Source organism: Panthera tigris, chromosome B1 (assembly GCF_018350195.1).
Source record: "Panthera tigris isolate Pti1 chromosome B1, P.tigris_Pti1_mat1.1, whole genome shotgun sequence".
Classification (NCBI taxonomy): domain Eukaryota; kingdom Metazoa; phylum Chordata; class Mammalia; order Carnivora; family Felidae; genus Panthera; species Panthera tigris.
The window spans coordinates 76,731,804-76,744,351 of NC_056663.1; the positions used below are offsets into that span (position 1 = coordinate 76,731,804).

General features: G+C 32.7%; 1 protein-coding gene across 3 annotated transcripts in view; it reads left to right on the plus strand.

Annotated features, from left to right (window-relative positions):
• Window positions 1–12,548, plus strand: part of LRBA (LPS responsive beige-like anchor protein) — a 781,201-nt gene that overhangs the window by 690,454 nt on the left and 78,199 nt on the right. For all 3 annotated transcript variants that reach the window (XM_042983782.1, XM_042983784.1, XM_042983783.1), the window contains one exon: window positions 9,727–9,894. In XM_042983782.1, coding sequence (XP_042839716.1) covers window positions 9,727–9,894 — 168 coding nt within the window. The remainder of the gene's footprint in view (window positions 1–9,726; window positions 9,895–12,548) is intronic.

Sequence of the window (12,548 nt, forward strand, 5' to 3'; positions counted from 1 at the left end):
TGAATAAAGCTTTACTGTCCAGTGTTGTAACCATTATTCATATGTGGCTATTGATCACTTGAAATCTGACTAGTCTGAATTGAGAAGTGCTATATGTTGGAAGTATAAAATTTATGCCAGATTTCTAAGATTCAATACAAAATGTTTTATACTGATTATATTTTTAAATGATTTTTTAATATTCTCAATTAAATATGCTATCTTAAAATTAATTTCACCTGTTAAATTTTTTTTAGTGTAGCTTCTAGAAAATTTTAAATTATACATGTGGCTTGCATTATATTTCTGTTGGACAGCATGGGTATAATGTTTTGGTGATCATTTTGTTTCTCCCAGTTGTGTTTTTTTTTTTTTTGGTGGGGGGACATTCCAGCATTGAACATGAACATATTTTAATACTTAAGTAGTATATATGTTTGTGTTATAATTAGCAGCCTTAGATTCAAAACATAAAGCTTAGGGTTAAGTTCAAATCTATTTTAAAAAGTACAAAATATTAATACTAAATTCAAAGCTGAGTTAATCTCTTACCATATAAACTCTTCCTTCTCCAGTATAATTAAGGTCCAAAATTGAAACCTGGGTATCATCCTGAACTCCCTTTCCTTCACCTTTCACAGTAGTTATCAGTTGGTGTAAATAATAACTTCAATCTTTCTGAAATCTGTCCCTTCTTCTTCACTCCCACTGCTGTTTTTTTGAGGCTCTTAGTACTTCTCACATAGGCTGTTGTAGTCATCTTAGAGATCACCTTTTGCCTGCCTCCCTATTCTTCCTCCAAAGGGACATCTCATCTCATTACCCCCAGAGTCTAGCATAGACCAAAATTTATAGTAAGCACTCAATAAATGTTTGTTGATTGAGTGGATGACTGAAATGCTGGTATTAAAAGTTGTAGAATGAAAAAAAGACTTTTAGGGGTGCCAGGTTGGCTCAGTTGGTAGAGCATGCAACTCTTGATCTTAGGGTCATGAGTTCAAGCCCCCATTGGGTATAGAGATCACTGAGAAAAAAAAAAAAAGACTTTTATTCCTACATAATGTATGTGTATATAGTTACATACACAGAATAACTGCAGATGTAATTTTCTGGCTGAACTTGTCAATGCTTTAAAAAAATATTCAACTTTGCATCATATTCCTCAGTTCAGGTTTTTTCTTTATTGGATAGTCTTGGAAGTGGTGATATAATAAGTGTTCTATTTTGCCAAGGATTTTGATTTGCCAATATAAGTTTATAGCATTCAGCCCAGGGAATCATTGGTGCCATGAAGACAGCTCCTTGTTTTTGTCTGGAGTTCCCATGGGATTAAACTACATCTGGCAATAAGTAGGGATTCTGGTCTGGCCATCTTCAAAGGCAAGAGACTGCTAGTATTTATCAGATCTATGTGGATAAGCAAATGGGAAGGGATTAATTTTTTTTTTTTTGGTTTTGTTTTCCTTCCTTTTGTAAGTGACTATAAAATAAAAACTCCAGAAGTTCACACAGCAAAGTAATATATTTTCAATGTTGTTGAAGAAGAAATCTTTTCTTTTTTCTATACATAGATGGATAATTGAGAATTTTAGATTAATACTGTAATTACTTAAGTGTATTTTTTAACTAGTTTACCTCAAAGAGCATAACAATAATTTACAGTGTTCAATATTAATTTTCCATGATACTTTCCTAAATCTTTTACAAAGGTTGAGCATTTAACTATAGCACTCTTAAACATTTTAACAGCTGTAGTATTAGGAGATCATGGTGGCATTTGGAAACTTTTGTTGTCTATTTGTCTATGTGGGAAAGTGAACCCAAAATTACTTTCTGAGGAGAATCTTGAATGTGTCTTAGCCTAGCATAGGCTACTACCCCTTTCAGGTGAAGGTGGGCCTGCCTTCCATAGAGGCTTGTTTGTGTCTTTCTCCTCATACTCTTCACATTTTTGAGATATTATTAGTCCTGTGACTCAGTTAGCTGTTGTTGAAACATGTGGCTCCACATTTAGCTGACAAAATAAAATGGCTGCATTCCAGGTACTTGTCATGGAGTGTAATCTAGAATTTACCATTCAAAGCCTCACCTAAGAGAAATAATGTTTATGCAGGATTGCCTGAAGAATATGTAGTCTCTCCATTTGTCTATACTTTAAATCTATCCCAGGATTAAGTCAGTCCCTCTGAGAGTCACATACCTGCATTCCATCATATTGCCAAGGGAGGAATTTCTTATCTCAGGAATAGAAATAATGTGTTTTTCTAGGCCATCTGGTTTGTTTTTACATTATGGTCATTTTTGACTCTTGTAAGTGTTCGTGTTTCTTTCTTTATGTTGCCTGCTAGAAAGCTTAGGAACAAATATGCGGCACACCTCTAAGTCTATAGAATTTCATGGCATCATTGTTATGTACTTCTTATTTTTGCATTACCTTCTCTTATGTTAAATTTATTTTATCTTGATGCATACACATTACTTTAAGCTCTGTGAACTGTTTTCTGCATGAAGTCATGCAAAATGCAAACATAATAAAATAGATGGGTATATCTATCATTTAATTATAGTTGTTCCCCATTCGATCTTAGTAAAATAGAATTTTTTTAGAGCTCCATCTATGTGTGTTATACTGTAACTAGTTTAAAATATCTGTATATTATGAATTCCTGGGTTTTAGATTAAGAGTGACCTAAGGTTGAAATGTTAATTAAATGTTTTAATGTTCTGTAGCTCTAAAGAAAATAGTTGGATAAAATGTCAGCATATAGGACTATTTTAAACATTAGAAAAAAATCATCTCTCTGAAAAGGAGGGTAATTGTACAAGTTTGCCTAATCCTTTTGATCTTGGCACACAGCAATACAGACTTCAGTTGAGATTAAAACTATGAATTTCAAAGGAAACATGGCCTTCAGTGTGTAAAATATATAACAGCTGGTTGACTAGTCCATTTAAAACTACACAATAACAATCGTAGACAGAATGATTCTCCTGCCAAAAGATGCACGAGTTCTTGATGGTTATATCAAGATATGATACTAACTCACACTTTTCTTTAGTAATGATATAAATGTAGAAATGAACAGTGCACTGCCAGCTCCAGAATCTTTCTTCTGCCCAACAGTTCAAGGGCAGTTTAGAAGTACAGAACTCCTTTTAGTGATTTCTCTATCTGCTTTTCAGCCTGAACTTCAATGTGTTGTGACTAAATTACATTTTTCTTAACTGTCAGATATAATTTTTATTCTTAGCATCCCACAGTTTCTTTCCCTAAATCCTTGATTCTCCTTTTTTCTTCTTTGACATTCATGACTTATTGTTTTTAATGTTACAGCTTCACACATATTTTTAACCCTTCAAAGTTAAACTTTTCTTTGTAAATAATATATAATTTGTTTCATGTTTTTGTTATATATTTATAGTAAGGTAAATATCTGAATTCTGAAGCACTATGATATTTGTACTTAATATAGAACAGTGTTAAGCTCATGTCAGATTATAGTTCACCACATCTTCTAACATTTTCACTGTTGTGTTTCATTTGAACGAGTAATTCTTTATAGTTTAATACATTTTTAAGAAAAAAATGAGGATTAATGTGGATTTTTCACTTTTGGAAATCCCATTTGGCAAGTAAGTTTATATTCTGAATTTGTATCTGTCCAATTAGAAAAAATGATTTTTTTCTGTGACCTTTGTTTCCTGAAGATTTTGATATAACATAATACAAGTTTTCTTTACTGTTCTTTAAATTTATTTAAAAGAAGGAACTTATAGGTAAATTAAAAATTTGCTACATTTACTTGGATTTATCACAAATTCAGAGCCAGCATTTAAGGAGTTAATGTATCTTATTAGGGGGACAGGAAATCTGGCAACTATTGCAGAAACTAGACCTAATGGTGCACACAAACAATTTGTCAGTCTTCTTAAATGTGAATAGCTTTCCGCAAAGTGGCTGCTCTTGCTTTGTTTGAACAGGCTAAACTTTTCCTTTTTGGACTTTAAATCTTAGAAGTGAAATGTGATCCACATATTCAATCAAAATCATTTAATTCAAAGCATATTTTGATTGGAACAAAGTTGACATGGAAAGAAACTCTAGAATAAAAAAGTTGAAAGGACTTTATATCATATATTTAGCAGGAAAATTTGAAACAGTTCTAATTAGGCTGAAAAAAACAGCTTTCTTCAATGTAAATTACAAAGGTCATATATCAATGTTAAGGAAACATTACCACTAGTGTTTGAAATCCAGCACATGCAAACATAACAGACCAGTTCATTTTAAATCTGTGTGTGTATATGCGTGTGTGTGTGTGTGTGTGTGTGTGTGTGTGTGTGTGTGTGTGTAGGAAGAAGGCTGTATTACATGTATTTGAAGTGAAAAATACTTAAAATTCCAAGTTCTTAATGTTCTGGCCAATCCCAAAATTAACTCCTTTGAAACATGTAACACTCAAATGAATTAATACTCTTAATTTATAAAAGTACAATTAAAAATTTACAAAACTAATTTTTATTCTTCCATTTAAAATGTAATTGGGGTGCCTGGCTGGCTCAGTCAAAAGAAGATGCAACTCTTGACCTCAGGGTTGTGAGTTTGAGCCCCAAGTTGGGTATAGAGGGTACATAAAAATTGTTTAAAATCTTTAAAATATGATTAAATACATCTTATAATTAAATGTATACCAAGGCAAAAGGGTGAGTCAGTCATTTTTATTTTCTTCTTTGATACTTATAGCTAATGCATTTTGAATCTCAGAATTGAATCAGGTCTTCTAGAAACCTACGAATGGAAGTGATGATATAGGTCTTGAGAAACGTGTATCTGTGTTACACAGACCTACTTTCTTCTGGTTATGCAATTATTTCTGTACTTAAAGGTTTGTAAATACTATTTGATCCTCTGGGTTTTGTTTCATTTTGTTTTTTCATAAAAATCATGTCCTATAGATATCAGTAGCTTTTATTTAGTGGTTTTTAAAAATGGTATAGTATGAGACCATTTAACAAAAGTATAAATAAATATTAGCATTAATTTGGGAATAATACACAAGTAAGGTTTTCAGGTCTTGAATTAAACAATTACCTTTCTTTTGTTAATTAAAATTGGTTTTCGGGGTGGCTGGGTTGCTCAGTCAGTTAAGTGTTCGACTCCTGATTTCAACTCAGGTCATGATCCCAGGGTTCGTGGGATAGAACCCCGCCATCTGGCTCAGTGGTGAGCATGGATCCTGCTTTGGATTCTCTCACTCTTCCTCTGCTCCTTTTCCCCGCTGGTGTGCTCTTTCTCTCTAAAATAAAATTTTTTAGGGGCCGCTGGGTAGCTCAGTCAGTTAAGCATCCGACTTCAGCTCCGGTCATAATTTTATGGTTCTGGAGTTTGAGCCCCGTGTTGGGCTCTCTACTGACAGCTCAGAGCCTGGAGCTCCTTCGGATTCTGTGTCTCCCTCCCTCTCTGCCTCTCCCCTGCTGGTGCTCTGTCTCTCTCTCAAAAATAAATAAACCTTAAAAAATTTGTTTAAATAATTAAAATAAAAAATTTTTTAAATAAATAAAATTGCTTTTCTTGATTTTTACATTTTTACATTATTTTGTTTGAAAATAAAAGGAAATTGCTAGAGTGTCTCTAAAGCGTACAGAGATTAACAAACACATTATTAATGCCTTTTATTTTAGAATTTTTATTCCCAAATAGTAAAAAGCAAGCCATTTCTATATAAATTATCATATTATTTGACTGTACTATAGGAAACAAGAATAATTGTAAAAAATATTTTTTATCCATAAATAATTCATTCCCTTAATGGGTTAGTGGCAGGAAAACACAGATTACATTCTTTCAATGAGATTGATTGTAAGACACATATTCATATATGTTATAATTATTTCTGACACAAGATTACACAAATGAGTTGTTTATGAATAATTTACTATTATCTTTATAATATTAAAGCTTGAATTTGTTGATGTTCTGCATGTGGACCAAACAAATGAAAGTTACTAATAAGTGTTTGTATTTGACATCTGTATACTGTACTTCTTAGCATATCTCAAGTGTTTTAGTCTCTGCTTAATAGATCTCATTAAGAAAGCAGATATCAGCCCCAAGACAGTTTGTCAAGACTAATATGAGTCCCCCTGGATTGGATTGACAATTTGTGTGAGGCTTCATATGATAGTCTTTTCATAGACTTATTTGATCCTTAACAATTGGACATTAGTCACTGATTTATTTTATAATAACTCAGATGAGTTGAATATTATTGTATTGTGTTGGACATTTTAGTGGATTTTCTTTTTACAAATTTTACTCAGAGCACACATTGGATGTAAATGATGTATCCAGCCTGCTAAGGGAGTACTAACAATTGATTGGTTAGGTTTGAGAGCAGCATGGGAAGAATGTTACTATCCCCTAGCTGCAAACCGTATTTAACTCCAGTCTTAATGAGGACTGTCTGACCTAAAGGCTTTGAAAAATCACAAATGCTCAGCATCGCAATGTCGTATTTCTATTTTTTTGTGACTACAAATGTGGATGTATGTATTTTATATAGAGTGTTTTTTTCAAATCTTAACATATAAAGGGATTTAAAGAATTTTAATATGTTTTATAATTTATGTTTTTGAATTTCAAAAACAAGATATGAGATGTATTCTCAGGATATTCCATTTTGAATTAGTTGTATTTCTGTCCTTCAGTAATTTTATTCTGCTTGCCTTTACCTCTTACCTCAAATCTTCACTAAGTTTTTATTATTATATACCTTTGGTTAAGCAGTTGTCATTCACTACTACTGAAAGGATGTTAAAGTCCTGAACTGACTTTTTCTGAAATGATTTTAAACTTTTTAGGAACTCTTATAACCATAGCAATTGTTCTTTTGTATCCCTAAGCTTTGGTAAATTGCAAGAAATGTTTGAAAACCACTAATGAGATTTTTAGTTTAGTTTTAAGAAATGTAAATAAAATCTACCCATGAAAATAATTTGTTTCTCAATTTCTGGGAAAGATTTTGCCAATAATTCTGTGAATTACCAGTCGACCTCTTAAGGGATTGACCAGTATGACGGTGTAAAGGCAGGGGTGAGCCAGGACACAGAGCTCATCTCTGCACCTGTGTTTGAGGTATAACAGGGGCATACGGTGTCTTTCATTTCAGCATTTTTGCTTAACGTTCTGATGTAGCATCAAGATATAAAGGTTTAAGCATCTAAACGTCACCAACTTCACCATTTTTGAATGTGCATAAAGAAGTAATCAACATTAGGAACACTCGCAATTCTTTGTTTGATGACACATAAAATAAAATTGCACTGGTTTTTAGAGCTTTAATATTGAGAAAATTCTCTTGTACTTTATCATTTGCTGAGCCTTCTGGAATTTTATAGTCTCAAATCACAACACCACGGACACTCAGGAGACTCCTGACTGTTTTATCTTATTAAACAATTTTGAAATCATTAATTTTTAATTAGCTTGGATGCAGGGTTTTTTTATTGTTTCAATAGTGCGTGTATATGAACTAAATGTTTTTTATTTAAACTACTGGCGAGAGTATTATTTACATAAATAAGTGTAGGTTCTTTCTAAGAGTACCTACTGTGAGATTGCTTCATATAGTCACACTTTTTTTGTAGACTCAGAGATATTACATGCTAATCTATTATTGGAGGGCTTTTCAGCAGTTTATTAACTCAGATTTTGAACAACTAAAAAGGATATAAGCCCAAAGATATGTGTAGGTCCTTCCCTGATTGAAAGTTCTAATTAAGTGAATTGGAGAAAATTAACTGAAATTAGCTGTCAGAAAGTCACATTTAAATGAGTGATGAGCTAGTCTGGCAGTAAACATTTAAATGATATAAATTGCCATTTAAGTGTATGGTTTAATGTTTGTCATGCATTAATGTGACATGAGACTGCAGTGACAATCAAGCAGCTTGCTCTAATTTGAACATATTTAGGGCTTTTGTGTGGAGTGCACTGCACACAAATTAAGACAATTGCTGTTTTTATGTGTCACTTTAAACATGGCCCCCAATCCCCCATCCCTACTCAAGGCCCAAGTTAATGAAACAAACGTATCATTTTTGTGCATCTTCCATTAATAATTCCTGAATTTTCAGATTAATTTTAAATCTATGTACTTATTACAATCTCCTCTTCTCCAATTTCAAATAACATTTGCAGCACTTTTGTGCTCTCTTAGCTATTTACTAAATTTATAAATATAATGAGTTTTATAAGAGATGTCTAAAACAGTAACTTTCACAGTTGAAGCTAGCTAAATATTTTTATTTCATATTCAGGTATACGTTACAATATGAGAACTGCCTAGAGTTTTATTTACAGAATTATTTTTTGCATTTTACACAGTATGTGATATATTGTGAAGTCATTTTAAGTATCATCAGTTAAAGGAAGTATATTATTTGAATTCAGTTGTAAATACTTTTCTTATTCATAGGCACTTATTTTAGATAGGGATTTTAAAAAATATTTAAATAATTTCTGTACCCAACATGGGGCTCAAGCTCACAGTCCTAAGGTCAAGAGTCACATGTTCCACTGACTGAGCCAGCCAGGTGCCCCCACAGGCACTTATTTTAATAAAGCAATACTTAACACAAGTGTATACCTGTGAACTAATAGGAATGTCTTTTGTCACAAGATGGTTTATATCTTATTGGTTGCTTACTATAGAGATTACTCAATTTTGTTTTAAAACCAACAGATTTCTTTTTATAATATTGATAACATAATAAGCCACACCAAAAATATATCACAGCCATATACTTATTACACTAAAAAGAATTTCTATGAGATACATCATCTGATATAATTTGGTATACTTCAAATCAAGCTTCAGCACTTATCTTAGAGCTCTGTGATTTGAATAGCATTAATTATTGATAATTGAGTCCATATGCTAAACTTTTATGGTGAAATAATTTTGAAGAACATTAATATAAATCTGGACACTTTTATAGAAATGTTTCCAGTTTTTTAACCTCTTTTATATTTATAACTGTATTAAAGGCAGCAAACATTTGTTGGTACTCACTGTGCTTTAGGTACAGTGCTGGTAACTGGGAATGCAGTGTTGAGTTGGAAGTGGATCTGGTGCCCAGAATTTCCGCTGAACATTTGATTACATCCATTCATTATTTATTGGGCACTATTATGTTAATAGCATCAAATTTTTGGTCAGGTTTGATACTAATACCTAGAATAATAACAGTAATTATAATTCAGTAATTGTAAGTATTCCTCCAAAGATCAAATTTGTTGGCATAAAACTCAGTTGAAAGCACTAAATAATTTGGTTATATAATTGTTTCAATAGACAACAAAAGGTTTCTATCTAGAAAAATCATAAACATTTCAGGTGGATAGTAAATGTTTCATGTTTTGTCTTTTTGAAGCATGAATTGGGTAACTGTCAGGTCCTGACTTACAAATATTATGAAGACAGACCCAGTCCTGGCCCTCACAATGCTTACAGTAATGTAGAATAATACTGAAATGTAAGCAATCTAATATAATTCAGCATAACAAGTGCCAGAAAGTTTCTAATTATAAACAAAGGAGAACAGATTCTGGTGGAAAATAGGACATCAGAATAAGTCTATTCCCAGTAAATTTAGTGTAAAACTTTACTGCTTGTTCTAAATTTCTCTATATATTTTAAAAACCAAATTCAGCACAATAATATGATCTATGCCCTTTATTTTCAGGCCCTGGAGAGTGAATTTGTTTCCTGCCAGCTTCACCAATGGATTGATCTCATTTTTGGCTATAAACAGCAAGGACCAGAGGCTGTTCGATCCCTCAACGTGTTCTATTACCTGACCTATGAAGGAGCTGTCAATCTGAATTCAATAGCTGATCCTGTATTGAGAGAGGTAAGTTATCTGACTGGATCTCCCAGGTATCTTTAGACAAGACAGCACTGGGTAATATCTTCCTCATGCTTTCAGTTTGCTTATGATAAAATGGAAACCACATGAGTGGAGTGAATTAAGCAGAATAACCTTTCAGTTCGTGACCTCTCTGGGACTTGAATCCTCACACACGCCAGTGATTTTTACCATATAATATTTCTAGTATAATGTAAAAGAGCACTGTCCAGTGAAACTTTCTGCAGTGACTGATGGAAATATACATTATATCTACACTGTCCAATACAGTAGCCACTAGTTGCATGTGCCTGTTGTGCATTTGAAATGTGGCTAGTGTGACTGAAGAACTGAATGTTTAATTTTATTTATTTCTAGTTAATCCAAACTTAAATAGCCCCATATGGCTAGTGGCTACCAGACTGGACAGTAGAGATCTAGAAGAATGTCATATATCTTTGGTATTTTCTGAATCCAAATTCTAGGCATGTGGTTAGACAATGGGAGAGTAAATGTTTGTTAAATTAACTTTGTAGAATATTTGAACATGGGTATAGTCCATTTAGACATTAGATATATAGGTCAAATATATGTATAGATTATAGTTTTTCTTTCAATTTAAACATGTGAGGACTTCAAATAATGTTTTTTATTGTGGAGAAAATATAGCATAAAATTTATTATTTTATCCATTTTTTAGTGTAATTCAGTGGTATTAAGCACATTCACATTGTTGTGCAGCCATTACTGCCATCCATCTCCAGAAGTTTTCCATCTTCCCAAACTGAAACTCTGTATTTGTTAAAATAGTAACTCCTCATCCCCACCCCCTGCCCTTTAGTCCTTGACTATCACCATTCTACTTTCTATCTCCAGGAACTTGACTACACCAGGTACCTCATCGAAGTGGAATCATATAATATTTATCCTTTTGTGGCTGGCTTACTTTACTTAGCATAGTATCTTCAAGGTTCATCTATGCTGTAGCATGTGTCAGAATTTCCTTCCTTACAAGGATGAATAATATATCTGTTGTTTGTGTATACTATATTTTTTTTCTCCATTCATATGTTCATGGACATTTTGGGTTGTTTTTACCTTTTGGCTATTGTGAATAGTGGTTTTATAAACATTGGTATATAAGTGTCTGTTTAAATCTCTGCTTTCAGTTCTTTTGTATATATACCCCAAAGTAGAATTGCTAGATTGTATGGTAATACTATGTTAACTTTTTAAGGAGCTACCTTACCAAATAAGTTTTTAATACTAATTTTTCTAGATCAGCTTTTGCTAAAGATTATTTAAAACTTTTGCTTTAAGTTTCCTTGGCTTCCTTTTTTTGCCCACAACCCCAAGTAGTTAATTATTAGCAAATTAAACTCTAACTGGAGGGTTTTCCACTTATCACATTTATTTTCATATTATATAAAAAACATGGCCTATTATGTTCTAAGTATGGTAGGCACTCAATATTCTTGAAGAATGAATACAGTAGTTCCCCTGACCCTTATCCATGGGGGATATGTTTCAAGACCCCCAATGGATGCCTGAAACTATGGATAGTACCAAACCTTATTCATACGATGTTTTGTCTTATACATACTTACCTAAAATACAGTTTAATTTATAAATTAGGCATAGTAAGAGATTGACAACAATAACCAATAGTAAAACAGAACATTATAACAAATACAATAATAAAAGGTGAATGTGGTTTCTCTCTCTTTTTCAAAATATCTTACTGTGTTGTACTTACCCTTCTTCTTGTGATGATGTGAGATGATAAAATGCCTACATGATGAGATGAAGTGAGGTGGATGATGTGTAGGCATTGTGGCATAATGTTAGGTTAGTATTGACCTGATGATGTGGCAGAAGGATGATCATTTGCTTCTAGACCATGGTCGATGACAGATAACTGAATCCATCAAAAGCAAAACCACAGATAAGGGGGACTACTATATATCATGTCATTATTTAACACTATTCATATAAATATGCATGATTAATTCTCAAAGTTTTCTGGATGTTATAAAACAAATATAATTTTTATAGCCATCCTATATCATAGTGTTAAGTCTTGTGATACAATGCAGTGTGATACAGTAGAATAAACAAACAAGCAAGTAGATGATAGATAGATAGATGAAAGAAAGAAAGAAAGGAAAGAAAGAAAGAAAGAAAGAAAGAAAGAAGAAAGAAAGAAGTTTAGTTCCTAACCCTGATGCCTACTAGTTGTGTGACTTGGATCTTCCTTAGACTCTATTTCCACATATATAGAACTGGTATGAGAATGCTCACCCCATAGAAGACTAGACGGGGTATAATACACGTAAAGTGTCTGGCGTGGTACCTATCTTATCATAAGGATTCATCACATGGTAATTCTTTTCCTTATGGTGTTCTCTGTTAAGAAACACAACCATAAAAAGAATATGAATTACTGATCATCACAGAAAGATCATAAAATGCTAATGCTAGATAGGTTATCAGAGACTGTTTCCTAGAGGACACGTGCAGAGTTCATTGTGAAGTGAGGCAAGGAGAAAACAGAAAACAAGAGTAGGCATTAATTTATTCACTTTTTAAAACAACCTTTTACTAAACCCAAATTATATAATAAGGGTAAAAAGTTGAAAGGTAAGTCCCTGCCCTCATCA